The sequence below is a fragment of the Entelurus aequoreus genome, linkage group LG08 (genome assembly GCF_033978785.1).
Source record: "Entelurus aequoreus isolate RoL-2023_Sb linkage group LG08, RoL_Eaeq_v1.1, whole genome shotgun sequence".
Classification (NCBI taxonomy): Eukaryota; Metazoa; Chordata; class Actinopteri; order Syngnathiformes; family Syngnathidae; genus Entelurus; species Entelurus aequoreus.
The window spans coordinates 7,611,391-7,635,819 of NC_084738.1; the positions used below are offsets into that span (position 1 = coordinate 7,611,391).

General features: G+C 36.2%; 1 protein-coding gene across 1 annotated transcript in view; it reads left to right on the top strand.

Moving 5' to 3' along the window:
• The window catches only part of LOC133655441 (SH3 and multiple ankyrin repeat domains protein 1), a 100,006-nt gene that overhangs the window by 50,748 nt on the left and 24,829 nt on the right, over positions 1-24,429 (top strand). Inside the window, exons 4-12 of the mRNA XM_062055625.1 lie at positions 12,396-12,990; positions 16,891-17,094; positions 19,199-19,270; positions 19,350-19,458; positions 19,543-19,694; positions 22,736-22,903; positions 23,080-23,121; positions 23,439-23,555; positions 23,643-23,720. Coding sequence (XP_061911609.1) covers positions 12,496-12,990; positions 16,891-17,094; positions 19,199-19,270; positions 19,350-19,458; positions 19,543-19,694; positions 22,736-22,903; positions 23,080-23,121; positions 23,439-23,555; positions 23,643-23,720 — 1,437 coding nt within the window. The 5' untranslated portion in view covers positions 12,396-12,495. The remainder of the gene's footprint in view (positions 1-12,395; positions 12,991-16,890; positions 17,095-19,198; positions 19,271-19,349; positions 19,459-19,542; positions 19,695-22,735; positions 22,904-23,079; positions 23,122-23,438; positions 23,556-23,642; positions 23,721-24,429) is intronic.

Here is a 24,429-nt window from a genome sequence, read left to right on the forward strand (position 1 = left end):
ACTTTATGGGAGCCAACAAACATAATAAACATAACTTACTGTACAATGTCTGCTGTCATTAGGATGCTGACTGATAGAATCTTGTTATATTCCCGTTTAGATGAAGAATGGCTTTTTGCGAAGAAAAGGGGAATGGAACCAAGCGTCTTTTGGTGTCGTTCTCGCCATTTCCGGGGTTTAAATTGGCTGTCAAAGTGTCCCAACTTGTCTTATTACATCCTCGTACTTCTACTATCCAGATGAGAGCATGATTTATGATCTACAATAAACTTTCACGAGCAAAGGAAGCAGCTTACCACTCGATGATGTAAACATTGGCACACACGCTAGTGATCATGGCACCGCTATAATTTGTCTGCGTTAACTCTTGAGTTACTTGAGTTAAGGTAATTACGAGAGTGAAGTACAGATTTTAGGAAAATTCAAATGAAAATATGACTTTGAAAAAGCTGCCAAAAATGTATATTTCAATCTTTTTTAAATTGTTTTTAATTGGAGTTTTAGAAGGAACAAATATACATAAACCTAAAAAAATATATTGCTATTTAACCTTACAGGGGTTGTTTGTAACCTTGCTCAAAGTAAAAAATGTTCAAAGCATAAATTCTAACAAGACGACCATTAGTGGTTTAACAGAACACATAAAAAAACACAATTACTTAGTTTATGCAGTAAAAATGTTTTCCAGCCCGAATAAAATGGTATGTGTTTATGGCGGTCACTCACAATACGCGCAGGGAGCATGTGCACACATACCAGAAAAGTCCAAGAGAAGCAACAAACAATTTGCAGTCATGTTGTGGTTGTTATGATAGAATTCACATACATACAGCTAACATTAACTATCTAAATTCATATTATTAGCTAACAACACCCAAAGCTCATGCGCAGGCACGTGTTACGTACGTACATACGTAGTTACATCATTACGTCCTAAAATCTGTTAGAGGGCAGGATATAATGCTTAAAACATTGAAAGGTTAGCTCCCTCTAGGCATCTGTGTAAATGTTGCAAACAGCCCCTTTAAGAGGAATAAATAAATTCACTTGTATTTCGTTCAATAAATAAATAAAACAATCAAAATTATAAATAAACATAACATGCTTGTGGGATCATACATATATATTTTTTTACTTTTCCTATAGGCTATACTTATCATCTAATAAGTGTTTCTTACTAAAGATAAGTATCATGTTTTTTCTAAAAAAATTATCCACTTCAACCATATTTTTCTTAGATGTAGTATGAGTTGTTTTCTCCATTGTTTATATTTCTTTTATAATGTCCAGCCACAGATGAAGTCATGCATTTTCAAGACATTTTGCATAATATTACGTAAAACGTAATATTAAAAAAACAAACAAAATTATGGCTAGTTGAGCAACAATCGTGTTCCCATGTTTAGTTTTTACTCATTTTTACTAATTGGTTTTTATCTAGTCTGCACTTTGTCTGTGTAATAATTATTATTATTGGCTTTTATCTAGTTTGCACTTTGTCTGTGTTATTACTATTATCATTATTATCAACTCATTCTATTTTTTATTTTCCTATTTTAATGATGTTGGATCTGTGTTGTTGTTGTTGTTGGGGACAAGTGTTGTAAATTAGCTTTGGCTACAAACACTGTGATGCATGCATCGGATAACTGTTTCAGATGTCTATGTTTTTGTATCTGTCCCTATTTCAAATAAACCTCTATAATAATATAATAATAATTATATAACAATTAGTCATTTTTAAATGATTTAAAAGTAGTATTTGTTTATTTACGTGTTGTGATTACAACTTGATTCTAACATTTTCCAAACCAGGATTTGGAAAATGATATAGATCCAGATACAAATTTTTTCTCCCACATCAGTAATAATTGTTTTTTATTATACAGATGATCAATATAATAGCAACATTAAATGTGATAGCAAATTGTCAATTATTAATTTTAATAGCAGAAGCTTGTATGCAAACTACAACAACATTAAGAACTTTTTGGAACACATCAACGAACCCTTCAAAGTGATTGCTGTCACAGAAACATGGATTGATGATGAAAAAGGAATAGATTTTGATCTGGAAGGATATGAACTTAACTACATCAACAGAACCAACAAAAATGGAGGAGTAGCTGTGTACGTGATGAAGAACCTGAACTACAAAGTGGTAAAAAAACATGTCATTTGCTATAGATTATATCTTAGAATGTATAACCATTGAAATATGTCAGGAAAAAAGCAAAAACATATTCATCAGTTGTATATATAGATCACCTAAGTCAAGTATAGAAACATTTGAAGAATGGATCAAGGCAACTTACATGGACAATGGTCAAAGAATAATGTTCTCATGTGGTGACTTTAATATTGACTTATTGAACCCTAACAAGCAAAAGTCTATTGATGACTTCATTGATACAATGTACAGCATCAGTTTATATCCTAAAATCACAAAGCCAAGCAGAATCACAGCACACTGTGCCACGCTTATTGATAATATTTTTACCAATGATTTTGATAATAACACTACAAGTGGTCTACTTATAACCGACGTTAGTGATCATCTGCCAGTTTTTACAATATATGATGGACACTACAAGAAGAACATGGAAGACAAAAGGACATTTCGAAGACTGTGCACAGAGAAGAGGATGATTGCCTTCAAAATTGAGCTACAAAAGCAAGATTGGGTCAATGTGTACAATGAAAAAGAGATTGATGAAGCATATGAACATTTCTTAAAGAAGTTCATAATACTTTATGACAAACATTGTCCATGGACACAACTCAGTAATGAGCAGAGAAAGAATAATCAACCATGGATGACAAAAGGATTAAAAAATGCTTGTAAGAAGAAGAATACACTATATAGAACATTTATAGCACAAAGAACTATAGAGGCAGAAATTAAGTACAACAATTATAAAAACAAGTTAACATACATACTACGATCATGTAGAAAATAATATTACAGTGAATTATTGGACAGGAACAAAAATAATATGAGAGCAACATGGGGCATCCTCAATAGCATTATTAAAAATGGAACTAAGAGGGACTACCCTCAATACTTCTTAGACGGGGGAAAAAAAAAAAAAGACAACATAAAGGAAGTAGTTGAAAGCTTCAATAATTATTTCGTAAATATTGGACCAAAATTGGAAGAAAGGATTGCAGACCCAGTTCCAATTGAGGACTATAATGATACCATAAAGCGAAATCCCAACTCCATGTTCCTCAGTTGGAAATAGTTACAATCGTGAAAAAATGTAAATCTAAGACTTCAACTGATTGTAACAGAATTGATATGGAAACGATAAAAAAGGTTATCGAAGAGATCTCAGGACCATTAATGTATATGAGTAACCTATCATTTCAAACAGGTACATTTCCAAACAAAATGAAAATAGCTAAAGTTGCACCAATTTATAAGACTGGAGACAAACATAAATTTACAAATTATAGACCTGTTTCTTTACTTCCACAATTTTCTAAAATCATTGAAAAACTGTTCAATAACAGATTAGAGAGTTTCATAAATAAAAATAGAAAACTCGAAGAGAACCAATATGGATACAGGGCTAATGTTTAAACTTCAATGGCTTTAATTGAAATTACAGAAGAAATTACCAATGCAATAGATAGTAAAAAATGTGCGGCAGCGGTTTTTATGGATCTAACTAAAGCATTTGACAAAATTAATCACAATATTTTAATCAAAAAACTAGAACGATATGGCATCAGAGGGTTAGTCTTAAACTGGATAAGAAGTTATCTAACGAACAGGAAACAATACGTGAAGCTAGGCGAACACACATCTACAATGCTAAATATATCCTGTGGAGTACCTCAGGGATCAATACTAGGACCTAAATTATTCAATCTCTATATAAATGACTTTTGTAAAGTTACAAAAGATTTAAAGTCAGTATTATTTGCGGATGATACAACAGCGTTTTGTTCAGGAGAGAACACACAGAAGATAATACAAATAATAACAGAAGAAATTAACAAATTAAAAAGATGGTTTGACAAAAACAGACTATCGTTGAATCTCAGTAAAACTAAAATAATGCTATTTGGTAACAGTAGAAGAGAAAGTCAAACACAAATACAAATAGACGGAATAGAAATTGAAAGAGTAAATGAAACCAAATTTCTAGGTATAATGCCATCCATCCATCCATCTTCTTCCGCTTATCCGAGGTCGGGTCGCGGGGGCAGCAGCTTAAGCAGGGAAGCCCAGACTTCCCTCTCCCCAGCCACTTCGTCCAGCTCCTCCCGGGGGATCCCGAGGCGTTCCCAGGCCAGCCGGGAGACATAGTCTTCCCAACGTGTCCTGGGTCTTCCCCGTGGCCTCCTACCGGTCGGACGTGCCCTAAACACCTCCCTAGGGAGGCGTTCGGGTGGCATCCTGACCAGATGCCCGAACCACCTCATCTGGCTCCTCTCGATGTGGAGGAGCAGCGGCTTTACTTTGAGCTCCCCCCAGGTGGCAGAGCTTCTCACCCTATCTCTAAGGGAGAGCCCCGCCACCCGGCGGAGGAAACTCATTTCGGCCGCTTGTACCCGTGATCTTGTCCTTTCGGTCATAACCCAAAGCTCATGACCATAGGTGAGGATGGGAACGAAGATCGACCGGTAAATTGAGAGCTTTGCCTTCCGGCTCAGCTCCTTCTTCACCACAACGGATCGATACAGCGTCCGCATTACTGAAGACGCCGCACCGATCCGCCTGTCGATCTCACGATCCACTCTTCCCTGGAGGAGTTCAAGTACCTAGGTATAATGATTGATGATAAATTGAACTGGAAATCTCACGTAAAAAATATACAACATAAAGTAGCAAGAAACACGTCAATAATGAATAAAGCAAAACATGTTATAGACCAAAAATCACTTCATATTCTCTACTGCTCACTAGTGTTACCATATCTGAGCTACTGTGTAGAAATATGGGGAAATAATTACAAAAGTACACTTCATTCATTAACGGTGTTACAAAAAAGATCAGTTAGAATAATACATAATGTTGGATATAGAGAACATACAAACCCTTTATTTATTGAATCAAAAATACTGAAATTCCATGAAATAGTGAATTTGAAAACAGCTAAAATTATACACAAAGCAAACTATAACCTGCTACCCAAGAATATACAACAATTCTTCTCAAAAAAAGAGGAGAAATATAATCTTAGAGAAAAACGTAATTTAAAACATTTGTATGCACGTACAACACTTAAGACCTTCAGTACATCTGTATGTGGAATTAAATTATGGAATGGATTAAGCAAAGCAATCAAACAATGTACTAATATGATCCACTTCAAGAAACTCTTCAAACTTAAAGTGTTTACAAAGTACAAAGAAGAAGAACCATGACAAACATTCTGAATTTATTTCATCCATTCATTCATTCATTCTTAAAGTAATCTTACTTATCTCATCATATGAAATATGACTTACTTCACCAATTATTATTATTAAATTATTACTATTATTTATTTTATCTTTTTAATTGTGATTACTTATGGAGTTTATTGTGAATAAATTGTGAACAGGAAGTGAACAAAAAGTTTTAGCAACTGTTATGTAAAGAAAAGGGGTAGGATTAAATAAACTCTGCTTCTTCCTACTCCTTTTCGAACATGTTGAAAAGAGAAACTGGAAATTGTGATGTATCATGTTGTATGCTTGCATGTTCGAAATAAACTCAAACTCAAACTTTGTTCCTAATTATTTTTTGCCAAAAAATTGGAAAATCTTTAACACAGAAAGTGTACAGATAAATTGGTGTTAGAAGGAGTAGGATTTAACATGCTCTGCTTCTTCTTACCCCTTTTTGGACCTGACATGTTGGTGTAAACATGTGATATTCTTTTATGTAACTTTAAGTGTGTTTGAAATAAGCTAAAGCATAGACTTACTTTATTTTTACTTTTTCTCCAAATGTATATGCCCTAATACTCCTTTAACGTTGGACTTCCATTTTCACTCATTTTTGGAGAGGAGGAACACTGCAATGCTATTCTTGGCACATGATGACATCATTACATTATTATTTATACCAAAGGCCACAATTTGGTCAGCATGCCACTGATTGTATGACTGTGTACTAATTGTAGTTGCATCCCTCCCCCCATTGTGATTTTTTTTTTTATTGAACTCCATCTGCCAATCATTTTGTGTTGCCCGGCTTCAAAATGCCAGCAGGCAAGCAGCTGATAGGCAGCAGGCAAGCAGCTGCTGGCAGCGATTTGCAAAGCCCCTTTAACTAGTAAACCAGAAGTAAACATATGGAGGCCATAGTATGTCATTGCAGAAGCCCTATTAAATGATCTTACAGCAAAATTGTAGCCATAAGCCTTTCTTAAACAACATATTCCCGGCATCCATATTTAAAAAATCAGGGGAAACCTGGGGCTTCTTTAACATTGAGGTTAAACCTTCAGTCAGTGGTTGTTTTTGTGGTGCAAACATGTGTTCGCTTAGTTAGTCCAGCCTCCTAGAAGAGCTCGACCTCATGTGAAGCTAAATTGCATATCTCACTCACTCTCGTCTGCAAAGATCCCATGATGCTCTTTCACAGTTTCTATATATTTAGCCTGTCTTTCATCGGCCTGCTTTTCTCCAAATGGAAAAAAGTGGACCATCTCTGTGCTCATTTAGACATGTGGATTGTTCTGCATTAGCGTTTTTTGTAATCCTTAAACAAAGCAGTACTAGGGCCACACTGAAAATAAAAGATAATTACTCCTAATTTTGTATGAGAATTTTGACAGCATTCATTATAATGAAATATTTATTTCTCTCAACTTATTAAATTTTAATCTAACACCATTGCACGTATTAATGCTCATAACATTACAAATTTATTTTTTGTAACACCTTGTGTTCATTCTTGCTACACAACTTTATTTTTTAAGACATTAGGAACATTTTCTCGTACCATAACTAGTTTCATCTCCTACCGTTACTACTTGTATCTTTTTTTTAAAATTACAAATGTATTGTACCGTTTGACTTTCTGCTCATAACATTACAACTGTTAATCGTATCAGTATTTTATTCTTGTAACTAATGTTGTCCTGATCCGATAATAATATATATAATATTGATGACTGTATTATGATGATAGTATATATGATAGTATATATCTGTATCATGAATCAATTTAAGTGGACCCCGACTTAAACAAGTTGAAAAACTTATTCGGGTGTTACCATTTAGTGGTCAATTTTACGGAATATGTACTTCACTGTGCAACCTGCTAATAAAAGTCTCAATCAATCAATCAATCAATCAATCAGCAAAGTATCAGATTATATCAGTTTGCATTTCAAAAATCTCTGATATAAGGCCTGATACAAGCAGTCCTGCAGTGCGTTTATTTGTGCAAAGCTGGACAGCCACTTAAATCTTTATGTCCTCCAATAAACTCTTGTATTTGAGTGAAATAATTTACAAAATGTAAATATGGTAGGCTATTGGCTACTAGGCGCTAGCAGCTACACAACAGCTAAGCACATAATAGCACACAAGCTCCCATACGTAATAAGTGTCCTTGACTGAAAAATATTGCAGTCTAAAACACATTTATCAATATCACCAAGTATCAAATAATTGAAGTTTCATATTACTCACAGATATAAAGTCTCCACGGCAGAAGCTTATCAGAAAGTATCCAGTAACAAACGTGTCCGCATCATTCTATTTACAACGTCATGAGCTTGATTTAATGAATTATTGTGGCCAAAACTATTACCATGCTGCTTCAACTTAAAGGGGTCATATCATTTTTTTTTTTTCTAAAACATGTAGTGGTGTTTTTTTGGGCAAAATGTTGCATAGATTATGTTTTACAGACCGTCTTCCAGCCACTTTCTGAGGATCTCTTCTGTTTTGTTGGCGGTCTTATTTACGTGCCTCCACTTCGTGTAGTTTCTAGCGCTTCCTTATGACGTCTACTACAGATTAAGTTTGATCTACAGTATAACCTACTTTAAAATAGAAATGGCAATAGCGGAGGATGCATGTGCATGTACGAGACAGTCTGCCCCACAACAAGAAGATAGAGAAAAAGAAGGAACTTATTGACTACAATGGCGGACTCGCGCAAAGCACTTTGGGTAAATTTCTGTCACATATGGATAATCAGCTGACGTCACCAATGTCACAAATGGGGCAAATTCCAAACGGCTCTTTTCCTGGAAGTATGAAAGAAGGCTAGATTGTTTTATAAATATCTCTGCCAGGCATCCCAAGTTTGATTTCATATTTTCTGGATTTATGCAAATTCCAAATACACGACATCAAGTACCAATAGTTTACAAAAGTTGGTTTTGCATAATAGGGTCCCTTTAAGAACAGCAATACGTCCATATAATAAATAGTTTAGTGTTTTCCATACCTACCATTGTTCTCAGTGTCACTAATTTCACTTAATCAAGCCTTTTCTAACATTCCCCACAACAAAATAATACAAGTATGCATGACGTGCTGATATTGGATAGTATTGGTATCGACTATTACTTGCATCAGAAGTGAAAAAGTTGTCTCGTGACATTCCTACTTGTAACATTTATCATCAGCAAGTATTATTCTCATAGCAATCTTTTTAATGTAACTTCCCTGTTCTATTCCTGTAACATTACGACATTATTCTTATTCATACGGTTTTACTTTTGCTGCTTTACAGCTTTTCTTTTTGTTATGCCTTTGCTCTTATAAAGATAGCGCCGTCTTCCAACTCAAAGTTTGTGTTAAACATCCTTTGGCCAATAAAGCTTATTTTACTATTACTAGTTTTTTCCCATTACATTATTTACTTATTTTTCTAACATAAGTTTGTTTTGAAAACATTAGTTATGTTGTCACAATTTTACATTTTGACATCATTCTTACAACATTGCAACTTTACTTGCGTACTGTTAAGACTTTGTTTCTGAACATTAAAACAATAATCGTCTCACATTCCGACATTTCCTTGTAACTTTACAGCTTGAGTTTAGTGTTACTGTACAGTCTTATTCTGGTGACAATCTTGTACCATTTAAACTTTTTATTGTTACATTGCACATTTATTGTTATGGTTGTGGTTTAAAATTTGGTACATCACATACAGTATTTCAAGTTTCTCATTACAACATGTCCGAAAAGGAGTAGGAAAAGCTTAGCTTATCAAACCCTACTCCTTTTCTAATTCTTAACAATTTCTAACACATTTGTTTGTTCACTTTCTGTGCTCAATTTTTAACACAAACAAATGAATTAATTAAATAAATAAATTGAAAGGGCTGTTTACAACTTGCTCACAGTAAAATCTTTCAAAGCAATAAATATAACAAGAGCACCATTGGCTAGCTTATGTTGCCATTAGTGGTTTAATAGAACACATTTGTTTTACAATTGTGTATATTTTAACAATTACTAAGTTAATGTATTACCGCATTACAACTTTTTTCTTGTAGTTTAGTGTTACTGTAAAGTCTTATTCTGGTGACAATCTTGTACCATTTAAACTTTTTATTGTTACATTGCACATTAATTGTTATGGTTGTGGTTTAATTCATTTGGAACTTGCACACATTTAAAATTTGGTACATCACATACAGTATTTCAAGTTTCTCATTACAACATGTCCGAAAAGGAGTACGAAAAGCTTAGCTTATCAAACCCTACTCCTTTTCTAATTCTTAACAATTTCTAACACATTTGTTTGTTCACTTTCTGTGCTCAATTTTTAACACAAACAAATGAATTAATTAAATAAATAAATTGAAAGGGCTGTTTTCAACTTGCTCACAGTAAAAAAATTTCAAAGCAATAAATATAACAAGAGCACCATTGGCTAGCTTATGTTGCCATTAGTGGCTTAATGGAACACATTTGTTTTACAATTGTGTATATTTTAACAATTACTAAGTTAATGTATTACCGCATTACAACTTTTTTCTTGTAGCATTGCAACTTTATTTTGTACCATTCCAAGTTTTGTCTCGAAATATTACAAAAGCGATGTCCAAAGTGCCTTTTGCAGCCCGCAACTCTTTTTTTTTTTTTTTTTTGCTGGTCGGCGGAATTCTAAAAATAAAACAGGAAAACTGAAAAAAACAGCAAAAACGGGGGATAAAAAGGGCCAAAAAGTTACTGTAATGTAACGAGAAAAATACAAAAAATATAGATAGAAACACACACCGTCAGTTTGACAAAGCTAAAACCCTACTTTGAATTGGTTTTAGTCTGTTCACAAAATAAAATAAATATTTTTTAAGTACAGGCCTCAGTAGAAAAGGTTTAGACACTTCTGCATCATGATTTTATTTTTGGAACATAACGTTTATCTTAAAGGGATCATATTACGTTTTTTTTTTCTATATTTAAAACACTTCCTTGTTGTCTACATAAAATGTAATGGTGGTTCTTTGGCCAACATTTTCTATAAATTATGTTTAACAGACCGTTATCAAGCCGCTTTCTGACCGCCCGCTAAGGATGCGCTGTTTTGTGGGCGGTCTTCTTTACATGCCTCCACTTCGACTGCGTCTTCTCCCCGTCAGCCATGTTGTAATCTTTAGGGCTTCCATATCGAGTCTACTGACCTATATAATTTTGATCTATGCACTTAGAGCAAGTCTGCCCAAAAACAAGAGGCTGGAGTAAAAGAAGGAACTTATCGACTACAATGGTGGATAGAGGTGGGACTCTTTGGGCACCTCAGGATTTGATTACGATTACGGTTCTGGATTAAAAATCGATTATTGATGCATCTTTAATTTATGTATATTGATGCATTTTCACATTTCTTTTCATATCACTAAATAAGCGTTTATCACTTGCAACTTTAAAAAAAAAATTCATTTGGAATAAGAAACAGTTAATTTAATTCCCACATTTATTAAAAATAATGAAAATGTGTGCAAAACTGGACCATAAGTGCGCGATAATAAAGGAGCTAGTCAGATCTCTCTGTGAGGTCAGTCAAATTTTAGAACTGTCTGCATTACTTTATTTATTCATTATTAAATAAATCGATTATTGATTATTGACGTTTACTAATCAATTCTACAATCGTCCATGTCCAACTTGCGATGCATCTAAAAATTTATTATTTCCCCCACCTCTAATGATGGACTTTCGCAAAGCTCTTCAGGTAAATTTCTACGATATATGGAGATATCCGCTGACATCACCAATGGGAAAAACTTCATAAGTTGGGCAAATTCCAAATGGCTCGTTTGGAGAAAGTTTAAGGGAAGGAAAGATTGTTTCAAAAATATCTGCCATGCTTCTATGGTTTGATTTCAAACTTTTGGGACTTGTGCTGATCCCAAATACACAAAAATAGGTACTAATAGATAAGAAAAGTTGGTTTGCATAGTAGGTCCCTTTTAAACCATTGCAACATCATTAGGGCTGTGAATCTTTGGGTGTCCCACGATTCGTTTCAGTATCGATTCTTGGGGTCACGATTCGATTCAAAATCGATTTTTTTTTTTCAACTCAACACGATTCTCGATTCTAAAACGATTTTTTTCCCGATTCAAAACAATTCTCTTTTCATTCAATACATAGCATTTCAGCAGAATCTACCCCAGTCTGCTGACATGCAAGTTGATTAGTAGATTTTTGTAAAAAGCTTTTATAATTGTAAAGGACAATGTTTTATCAACTGATTGCAATAATGTAAATTTGTTTTAACTATTAAATGAACGAAAAATATGACTTATTTTATCTTTGTGAAAATATTGGACACAGTGTGTTGTCAAGCTTATGAGATGCGACGCAAGTGTAAGCCACTGTGACACTATTGTTCTTTTTTTTATTTTTATAAATGTCTAATGATAATATAGCAGTGATTTTTAATCACTGCTATGTTGAAATTGTAACTAATATTGATACTGTTGTTGATAATATTAATTTTTGTTTCACTACTTTTAGTTTGTTCTGTGTTGTGTTTGTGTCTCCTCTCAATTGCTGTTTATTGCAGTTCTTAGTGTTGCTGGGTCGGGTTTGAATTTTTAATTGGATTGCATTGTTATGGTATTGTTTTGTATTGTTTTGTTGGATTGATTAATTAAAAAAAAAAAAAAAAATAAGTATAAAATTATAAACAAATTTTTTTTTAAATGAGAATCGATTCTGAATCGCACAACGTGAGAATCGCGATTCAAATTCGAATCGATTTTTTCCCACACCCCTAAACATCATTATGTATATTTTCCTTGTAAAATCATGACTATATTACAAGTTTGTTCTGCCGACCAGTGTGGCCCTCATACTTCATAAGTATGCTGTGTGTGTTCCATAGCTTCAAGTTTGAGTGGGTTCACACCATCCTGGACCCAACCGGACTCAACTGACTCAAACTGACCGATTTCTCTGCCTGTTCCCCACAGCATGTTTCAAAGGATGAGGCCATTCTCTTGGGATAGCCATGTTTTGTCTCCATGACAGCTATGTCACTCAGCCCTCTCTGCAGTGACCCCTGTGCCGCGAATGATGCTGGGAAATAACGAGCACTTTTATCCCGGTCAGGATGACCAAGATGGGGAGGATGAGGAGGAGGACGAGGACCTGGTCAGAGAACCCAGAAAAGGGGAAGACGGACATGACATCGAGAATGGAGGGTTAGAAGGTTTGCTAGAGAAGGAAATGACGGGAGGAAGACAATCCTGGGAAGGAAAAGTTGGCGAGGTGGTCAAACCGGCAGCCATTGTAGTCGGCAGGCAGAGAGCAGACCGCCCCGTGAGGTTAGGAAACCCGGGAAACCGCGGGGTCGCTTACATGTCCAATCAAGACATCTTACATCATCACACAGCCAATAAGACGCAGCATCATGTCGTCGCGGCCAATCAGCATCACACGGGCTTGAACGCACCGCACAAGAGAAGAGCACTGATGGAGCGCAGCATGACCACCATGGCGCCGTTGGAGGACACTTTCCTGACCATGATGGTGTTCCGCGTTGGAATTCCTGACATCAAACAAACAGTAGGTTCTCTAAAAACACACCATTATTTAAGCCTTCTTTATGAGTTGTATTCTACTAAATGCTACTACTGCAGAGAGAAAAACTTTCCATGCGGTATCTTACAAAAATGAGTACTGTACCCCGTCACATTTCGGCAGCCGTTTTAATATTACTTCTCAATGGACAAATATCAAAATTAAACTTGGTTGTGACCTTAGCAGTACTCAAGTAAAAGTACTGTTACTTTAGAGCAAAGTTGTCCAAACCTTTGGCACTGAGGGCTGCACACTGTAAAATCAAAGCATGTGGGGTCCATTTTGAGAATTTTTTATTTTCAAAACCATTACAATATGTACGTTTTTAACTTTAGGGCTCTCCTCAAGTTCTCAGTCACAAAAAGTCATATATATATTTTTTTTAAATCATGTTTTATGACAATGACAGTTTACGGCAAAAACACCTCATATGCAACATTTCCCGCCTAAAATGTGTTAAAGTGGAATATTTGATTTGAAGTAATTGGAGCCATAAGTAGGTCAACAATTCATAACAACATTGATTTTGATTGTTTGCTCAAGAACCCAAAAGGGCCCCAATCATAAAAGTGGTAAAAATAAGTCACACATTTTTTTTTTACGTTCAACGCTCAAATCTCTAGATCAGCTTTAAATATATCGGTTGATTATAAGTTTTTATTATTGTGTATGTTTTAATTTTTTTTGCTTGTTTGTTTTTTGCTCTTTTTGTCATAATGTTTTTTTTTTTAATGGAAAACACACTAAATATACAATATTTTCCCTAAAAAATATTTTAGAGTCGAATATTTGATGTGAGGTAATTGGAGCCTTGAATATGTCACTAATTCATAACAACATTGATTTTGATTCATTATTTTTTTTTGAGCAATGACTGTTAAAAAAAACAAAACAGCCTGCATGGCATCTTTGTGTTATTAGAATTCTCATTACATATCACCTGCATGCTCTTTTTTTCCCCACTTTTTAATGTTTTTTTGTGGTTGTAGTATTTATAGAATTTGCCGGGGGCCGTTAAAAATTTGAGAATGGCCCTCGGGCCGCACTTTGGACACCAGTGTTTTAGAGTACATTAGAAAAAATCCAAACAAAACATGTCTTATTTGATACTTCACAGCCTACTTGACCCAGACCTTCTGTTCACATTTTGAATCCACTCTCAAGAACCCAGAGCTTTGCAGCAAGTAGATACACCCCCCTCCCCCCCTACACACCTCATTTCACCATGTTGTCATTCCAATGGGTGATGACTCTCGAAAAGAAAGTGTGAGTTCAACTTCATCAGCCTGTGATGGCAGACATGTACAGTCAACATGTAGGGTCAAGGTCAGACATGGTGCTATTGTGCTTTTATAAACCAAACTTGGCTCCAATTCACACTTGAAGCAGCTCTGGCTTGTGTGGAGGCGGCAGGTGAGAATTGGCAAGCCCACACATACCAGAACTAGGCGCGAAACAGTGCAACCGCGTAACCTCTCCACTCTGTCATCGTTACTAAATTTTCATATCCTTTATGCGTTCTGGCTGTTCTACATGTCAGCTAATCTGCCCTCAAAGCAACCGTAATCGCTAATTGGCTTTTAATGAGTTTGGGGAGGGGGAAGAAGGAGGAGGAATATGAGGATATGTGCCCTTGGGTCCGGAATGCTCTGTTCACCTTTGATAAACACACCTCAGCCTCTGTAATCTTAACTGTGCTAGTTTTAAAGTGGGTGGGGACATAAATCCCCACGTTGAAAGTAGTTTGCATGATGATGGTTTACTCTCAATGAGACACTCAATCCTATATCACATAATGCACACCACATGACAAACCTATAGAATATATATGCTCACAAATATACTCGCTCTTATTTCTTTGCCATTAGCAGCTCTACCTCCTAAGGGCTGCAGACATATCGCTACGGCAACTGGGGCCTGACTCCTCTAATGAACTGGTTGCCATGCCAATAGAGTTAGTAGACCCTATCAGTAACTAACATTGCAAACTATAGGGGGTAGCTGCTCACGGGTAAGGGTGGGAAGGGGAGGGGGCGGGGGGGTGAACATGAAATGTGCTGAGGTGTACAGTTTTTACTCACAGCTTTACCGAAATGGAACAATACGCATGGATACATCCACGCTGTGTTGTTAGGACCTGGACAGCACTCCTCTGTGGCTTAATGTAATGTAATGACGTGTTGAAAATGGCCGCACGCCAATGACTGCAAAATCCAAAAACGCATTCATGCACATATTTCTGAGGTGCTTTTGTGGCTTATGGGTCTCATATGCTCACACAGTAATTTGTTCTTTTTACTCTGGATTGTTGCACATGATTAGTCATATAGTTTTTTCGACCTGCTGTGGATTTGCACTGTATTTCATGAATATAATGTGGCAGATAATAAATTATTTAAAGGTAAGGTAAGCCATACATTTTCTAAGGCAGTGGTTCTCAACCTTTTTTCAGTGATGTACCCCCTGTGAACATTTTTTTAATTCAAGTACCCCCTAATCAGAGCAAAGCATTTTTAGTTGAAAAAAAGAGATAAAGAAGTAAAATACAGCACTATGTCATCAGTTTCTGGTTTATTAAATTGTACAACAGTGCAAAATATTGCTCATTTGTAGTGGTCTTTCTTGAACTATTTGGAAAACAAGATATAAAAATAACTAAAAACTTGTTGAAAAATAAACAAGTGATTCAATTATAAATAAAGATTTCTACACATAGAAGTAATCATCAACTTAAAGTGCCCTCTTTGGGGATTGTAATAGAGATCCATCTGGATTCATGAACTTAATTCTAAACATTTCTTCACAAAAAAATAAATCTTTAACCTCAATATTTATGGAACGTGTCCACAAAAAATCTAGCTGTCAACACTGAATATTGCATTGTTGCATTTCTTTTCACAGTTCTTTTTGACAGACATTTTAGTGAGAAACCTGAGCTTGTGCTTCACTGAGTTTATGAATTTACATTCATATTTTGTTGAAGTATTATTCAATAAATATATTTATAAAGGATTTTGGAATTGTTGCTATTTTTAGAATATTTAAAAAAAATCTCACGTACCCCTTGGCATACCTTCAAGTACCCCCAGGGGTACGCGTACCCCCATTTGAGAACCACTGTTCTAAGGCATGCCCATAGTAGAGTAAAGCATATTGTTTGTGTATTGTAGTAAAGTGCACCACATATGGTGGAAGTATTTAAGCTCATTTTAACCAAAATTGTGTGATATACTGTCAAAAAACAACTGCTTAAATTACAATGTTTAAGTTCTGTTGAGTATAAATGTGTTTTATTAACAAAGTATGGCAATGTTTAATCTGTAAAGAACACATATACTGTACTCTGTTCCACAAGCAATATTGTCAGTATTGCACCTCACACAAATAGCAAAAATTACTTTAATTCATTTCTAATAAGCGCAAGGATGCCAAAACACCATATTTTCTCCCGGTAACTTTTTTCATCGCATTTCTTTGCCGTGAATAAGCGTGACTTGACTGGTCAGGGGGCAGTATAGCTCGGTTGGTAGAGCGGCCGTGCCAGCAACTTAAGGGTTGCAGGTTCGATCCCCGCTTCTGCCATCCTAGTCACTGCCGTGGTGTCCTTGGGCAAGACACTTTACCCACCTGCTCCCAGTGTTACCCACACTGGTTTAAATGTAACTTAGATATTGGGTTTCACTATGTAAAAGCGCATTGAGTCACTAGAGAAAAGCGCTATATAATTATAATTCACTTCACTGCATGATCTCAAAAGAAAATATTGAGCATTTCAAAAGTTTTGTTGTGACTGCCACTCATTTATTTCATCGTGTTAGAGACTATATACAACATCATAAGGTATACAAGCTACATCGCTGACCTTTGACCTCCTCTGTCTGTCAGCAATGTCTCCAGTTCGACCAAGACTGCACGGTGTGGAACGCCAAGCAGCAGATCATCTGCTCCCTCACTGAGACCTTGTGGGACGTCTACAACTATGGCCTCTTCCAGCCCGCGGGAGAGGGACGGGACGCCAAGTTCTTCGACGAGGAGAGGACCTTGAGGGATTACTCACAGTCCTTTGAGAAAGGGGTGCCTTACCTTGAGGTATGACATAATGACACACATATCCATGACAACCTACACACATTAACCCAAAATAAAAGAAACTAGTCTATCTGTGTTGGCCCTGTGATGAGGTGGCAACTTGTCCAGAGTGTACCCCGCCTTCCGCCCGATTGTAGCTGAGATAGGCTCCAGCGCCCCGCGCGACCCCGAAGGGAATAAGCGGTAGAAAATGGATGGATGGATGGATAGTTTAATTAGCACTTTTTGGATATTTGTATTACAGGTACTTCTTTCTAACATTTCCACATATTTGAACTTCCTAACATATACACATTCCCTTGTGAAACCGCTAATAGATAAATAGCAAATCCACTATGATAAAATCATGTTTCATTAGTTTGTATTGCATGATGAATGTTGGACTGTCACAATGATCTCTCACTGCCCTCTGCTGGTGAATCTAATAACGGCAATGTGAACAGAACTGACCGACAAAGAGTTTTTGCATTTTTTAAGGATCCACATCACCAAAGCGGTTTGCTATATAAGCAACTTATATAATATATGTGTAATGTTACCTTCCACAGACTATATATAATATTAGTAAAAAGTGTTGTTTTAAAAATAGATGGTTTGACAAAAACGGACTACTTTAGTAGTAGATGGTAAAATAAAAAAAAATTGATGCAAAAATAGATGATAAAATGAACTGAAAATCTCATAAAAATATACAAAATAATGTGGCAAGAAATGTTGTTGTAATGAATAAAGCTAAATACGTTCTGAACTAAAAATCATTCCATATTCTCTATGCTCGCTAGTATTACTATATCTAAGTTATTGTGTAGAAATATGGAGAAATAATTATAATGGTGCGCTTCATTCACTAGCCATGATACAAAATAGGTCAGTTAGAATAATACAAGATGTCGGTTATAGAGAACATTCAAACCCTTTATTTATTGATTTAAAACACAATTATTACAATTTAATGATTTGATGAATTTGCAAACAGCTAAAATTATACACTAAGCAAACTATAACCTGCTACCCAAAAATGTACAACAATTCTTTTCGACAACAGAGGATAAATATAACCTTAGGGAACAATTACACTTAAAACATTTGTATGCACATACAACAGTTTATACCTTTAGTATTTCAGTGTGTGTAAGTTGATTATGGAATGGATAGAGCACAGAAATCATACAATGTACTAATATGTTCCAGTTTAAGAAACTGTTCAAACGCAAAGTGTTTACAAAGTACAAGGTAGAATAATCCTGATAAACTTCTTGAACCTTATCAAAAATATATGAGATCATCTTTCGTTATTTATCACATTATTTGAATAACAACTTATACAAATCTATGTATTCATAAGAACTTGATTGGTTATTTATTTAATTTATTTGTGTTACAAAGTAAGCACAGGTAGTGAACAAACATGTGTAAGAAATTGCTATGAAATAGAAAAGTGTCAGGATTAAATAAGCTCTGTTTCTTCCTACTCCTTTTCAGACATGTTGTAATGAGAAACTAGAAATCTGGAAATATGTAACCATGTTCAAAATAAGTTAAAACCATAACCATACATGAGCTATGCTGGTTGAATGAGGTTGGTAAATTTAGCTAATTGAATGACCCCTGATGCATATTTTTGGGTAATATATATAATAAAAATCAATATTTCAGATTATTTGCCATGTTACAATTACAATGTGTTTATATAGCTTCATAGCGGTTCAAAAGCTTCATTCCTGAAGAATAATTTAGTTGTTTCAGTTCCAAACTTTGATTTTTGTTATTTTAAACAGAGGCAATGTGGATTATGCAGACTGACTTTTGTACACAAAGCCTCCTGTAGTTTAAACCTCTATTTTATTGCCAGCCATTTACTTCTAGATCCAAAAAGGCTATTTGGAGCAGTTTGTGTATTTTGGCATTCAGTTGATCAAATGAAGAGTTTGGCTTATACAATGTGCTTTCTGCTACTTCTGCTGAACCAGTCCAGCAACATCATCGCCATTACAATGTGCTTGACAGTCAGTAAAATTGTAGCATTACAAGCTCTTTTTTCCAATGTCATTTAGTTTTTTGAGTCCTTTGAATTCACTTTAAGCCCATCTTCTCTGCTCTTCAGTTTCGATACAAAACTAGAGTGTATAAGCAGACAAATCTGGATGAAAAGGCACTTTCCAAGCTCAGCACTAAGGTAATTGTTTTTTTCCCCTTTTATTCATTGTGTGCATTAACCAATTATTGTCCACTCACATTCACTGAAAACTTCTCAGGCCAGCCTCAAAAAGTTCATGGATTATGTACAAACTGGAGCGCTGGAGAAAATGGTTAAAGTCCTGGATAAAGGTCTTGATCCAAACTTTCATGACCTGGAGAGTGGAGGTGAGCTGGCCACAAGTTTCAATTATAAACATTACGCTCCTAATTTTTGAAACTTACATTTTCTACCTGCCCACCTTGAGCTAGAGACCCCCCTGACTGTGGCCGCACAGTCAGGCCTGCCAGTGGAGGGCATGAGGGCTCTGGTTCAGGGCGGAGCTCATTTTGACTTCAGAAGCAGAGATGGTTTGACTGCGGTGCACAAAGCTGTCAGGGTTCACAATCATACTGGGCTAATGGTGAGTTACATCACTGCAATATATAACACACAACTTTTGTATTATATCTTCTCAAGGGACAATACTATAGAAACTTGGACATAACTTAAAGTAGTCTGTGTACAGCTTGTATAGCATCAGACGTAGGTAGATGGGTAGGAGGGTTTTGATAAATTTTACTTGTTAGAATAGTTTTAATTCAGCATACTTATTACTTTGACTTGAGTATTTTTGTGAAGAAGTAACTCTACTTTTAGTCTGTTAAAATGGATGGATGGACATTGAGTTTCATTCAGATCACTACATTTGTTGTTATATTTTTCAATAATCTATTGATTACTGCTTCCAGTGGGCACGGTCACATGAGTGTTTCACCAATCCAAGGTAAACACTAGTGGCGTATGACTACATTACACCAATCAAACTGAGCCTGGCAGTCACACGACCCCAGCCTGTAAAAAGTGACATGTAAGTGTGCTACTCGTAGTTAGACATGATGAGGGTCTTTAATGTTTACATACAAACTAGGAAAAAATAACTTACACTACCGTTCAAAAGTTTGGGGTCACCCAAACAATTCTGTGGAATAGCCTTCATTTCTAAGAACACTAATAGACTGTCGGGTTTCAGATGAAAGTTCTCTTTTTCTGGCCATTTTGAGCGTTTAATCAACCCCACAAATGTGATGCTCCAGAAACTCAATCTGCTCAAAGGAAGGTCAGTTTTGTAGCTTCTGTAACGAGCTAAACTGTTTTCAGATGTGTGAACATGATTGCACAAGGGTTTTCTAATCATCAATTAGCCTTCTGAGCCAATGAGCAAACACATTGTACCATTAGAACACTGGCGTGATAGTTGCTGGAAATGGGCCTCTATACACCTATGTAGATATTGCACCAAAAACCAGACATTTGCAGCTAGAATAGTCATTTACCACATTAGCAATGTATAGAGTGTATTTCTTTAAAGTTAAGACTAGTTTAAAGTTATCTTCATTGAAAAGTACAGTGCTTTTCCTTCAAAAATAAGGACATTTCAATGTGACCCCAAACTTTTGAACGGTAGTGTATATTATGCGCTGTCATCCGTCAGTAGAAATCATCACATTTGAGCCTACAAAAATTCCACATCCAACTAGAAAAAACATGTTGCGGTAAGTTGTAGATGTTTTTTTCATTTTTATTTTAGTTATGTACATGCTAACATTAGCCCTGTTATAGCGTCATAAATGACTGAAAATGTGCATATTTTGTGGTACAGTGCATTCTGTAGCAGTGCCTCTCTCTCTGTCTCTCACACACATACAAGCTGTGATTGTAGTGCAAGTACCAATAACAAATAGCTACTAAATAAATCAGTTACTCACTAGTTACTCAGTTCTTGAGTGTTTTTTTTCCCACTAAATACTTACTTACTCCTACTCAAAACTCTGACTCTTAAGTTGGGGTGTCCAAACTTTGTCCACTAACGGTCCGTGTACAGAAAAGATAAATGTTGGGGAGGCCACTTCAATACATTTTGTACATTAAAGATGCTGAAAGCAATCCAATGCAGGTCAATATACACTAAGTTAACTGAACAAAACATCCAATTATGAGCTCTGTGTTATAGGTGATGAAGCAAATTTGAGTAATATCTAATAACATATATTATTACTAGGGATTCATTTCATTTTGACAATATGCTGAGGTCCAACAAAAAGTGAGCAGCGGGTCAAAAATGGCCCCAAAGCCAAACTTTGGACAGTTCCTGTTACGTTCCGGTGAAGCAGAGGTCAGAACGTCTTACGGTTGTATAGGTCTTGACCCCAGAGAGCAGAGACGGCAGGTGAAGTGCAGGTAAAATAATTTTAATAGCAAAATATAGTACAACAGGGAAGTGCACAAAACAGGCAAAAAAATATATACAGCAAGCATAGGGAAAGCAATGCTGCATGGAGGTTCAAAGCACAATGATCCAGCCCTTCCTCTAAAAGCATCCTGATTGGCAACCAAGAACAGGTGTGTCCTGAGTGCCAATTAGGGACAGTTGAGAGAGCCACCGCTCAGACAAGAAAAGTAGAGGCAAACAGAAAACGGAAACAAAAATAAGAGAGCCGTACAGGAAATGAAACAAAATACCGGAAACTATTAATTGTCATCATGACACTTCTGCTCTACTTAAGTACAATTTCTGGCTACACTACACACCTCTGCATAGCACTATAGATTTATTATCCACTAAATATAAGTCACGGTTTAAATATCCAGGCAAAATGAGTGAATACCCCACGTTGAACATGTTCAATGTGTGAATATTTAGCACCGTCTTAAATATCTTCAACGATTTCACCTGAACCGCAGAGCTGTGACTGGAATCTTCTTTTTCTACTACATCACTGGTGGAGCTGGTAGATGTTAGGATATACCTTATTTATCCCACAATTGCGAAATTATGTCGTTGCAATGCAGATTTTTCTATACAGTAACTAAAAATTAGTAATAAATTATCCATATTGCCCAGTAAAATATTGCACAATGTATAGATAAATACACAAAAACACTATCTTAGCACCCATATCACCATATTAAACTCCTCCACCTTCCCCTAAGTCTGGAAGTAACTTATTTGGCCACTCCACAACCATCTGTGACATGTGTTTACGCTCGTTATCATAGTGGAAAACTTCAGTGCAGCCTTGTTTCCTAAGTGAGGTGATCATGCTCTGCTTCACAATGTTGGAAGTCCTCTTTCTCTTAGTGAACCACTGCTCCCCAGTACTGACAGCACTCATGCAGCCCCAGACCATGACACCACTAGCACCATGCTTGACTGTACTCACCTGTGTTGTTCGTTATTTAGACAATAATTGCTCTGTGCTGACTCATTTTCAGTGGATAGTAAATCGATACTGGTATGCAAGCTGTACATTGACTACTCTCAAATATATCCAATATACTGTAAACGGAGTGGTTTCTGAAATGTGAGGGCTTTGCTAATTTTTGTGAGATACTGTAGCTAGCGAAAACATTCTTAACAAGACTGTAGGATTAGGAACTCTTTGTTTTGCATGTTCCTGCCAGGCTCTCTTGTCATTGGGAAGCTCTACAAACTACAAAGACCGCTGTGGCCTGACCCCGCTGTACCACACAGTCCTGACGGGGGGCGACACCACATGCTGCGAGACTTTGCTTTACTACAGGGCCAAGTTGGGGACGAGGGATGAGAATGACTGGGATGAGTCTCATCTGGTACTTTCCATCTGAACACTTTGATGACTACTTTAAAAGGGATGTCCTCTATTAATAGTTAGCATGCATGTCCATTTTCCTGTCCTATTCCATTTCTGACAATGTCCTATAACATCAGTTACTTACTCTTCTCCCAGCCTCATCTTTCCATTCTTTCTTCTTCCTCCTCCTCACAGCACATGGATGAAGAGGAATTTGGGATGGAAGAAATCCATAAGGTACCTCTCCGAGCATCATTTATAATATTTGAATCAAGCATCTCAATACTGATTCACCTCATGCTATTTCCAGCTCATGCATACAAGTGACCTCTCGTTGTTTGTGTAGAATAATGCAAGTGCATTGCTTTTATTATGTGTGTCACCGATGAAGGCATTTTATTTTAGTTTTGCTCTGGAAAATAACAGGAAGGCGCCATTTTGCTTATGGATGTTTTTCATTCACATGTTCTCCACTTTTTAATTTTATTTTCCACCCGTGCTGCCTTATTTACCTACATGAATGTATATTTGTGTCACTGTTTTGACTCTGAAAGGCTTGCCAGAATGGCTTTGCCCAACACTTGGAGCATCTGCTGTTTTATGGGGCAGACGCCTCCTCTCAGAATGCCTCAGGAAATGCCGCGCTTCACATTTGTGCCCTATACAACAAAGCAAGTAGAAATAATCCACTAATTGTACCAATACAACATCTTTTTGTGGGAAAATGCTAATGACTGATCACTGTACCTCTCTATCAGGAAAGCTGTGCTCGAGTGCTTTTGTACAGGGGAGCAAACAAGGAAGCAAAGAACAAACATGGCCAGACCCCTTTTCAGGTAACAAAAATAATTCATTTAACATATAGGCTCTATAATATACTCTCTTTGTGGGGGTTTCAGACCCCAAGAGATGAAAAATCTTGCTTGATATCAAAGTAAGTGTGAAGTACTGTTGGGATTTACTTTCACTCTTTTGTGGAATGTTGAACTATGAGTTATCTTTTTACTAAGTCTTCAGTATTTATAATAATTGATTAGATTTATATACCACTTTTCTAGACACTCAAAGCGCTTTACAGGGAGAACCGACAACCCATCTTACATTCAGTCCAAATTCACACATGGTGGTGGTTAGCTATATTTTAAGCCATAGCTGCTCTGGGATAGACTGACGAAAAAGTGGCTGCCAGTTTGCGCATACCACCAAACATTCATTCATATTCATACACCAGTTTGAGCGGCACGTAGAGCCATGTTTGTGAACTGTCTTGCCCAAAGACACAACCGCAGTGACTTGGCTGGCGGAAGCTGGATTTGTACGAAGTACCCTCAAGTTTCTCTGGACCACTACTCTACCATCTGAGCCACATCGCCCTGTGTATTTTTGTTTTATTGTTTTTAAACCAGAATTAGAATCATCTCAATTTGTCAAGTATGTTAAAAACACACAAGACGTTTGTAGCTGGTCGTTGTCTATAGTATTAGAGCAGTAAAAAAGAAAACACTACAGTATACTGTGTATCAGGGCTATTTAACTGTCAACCTG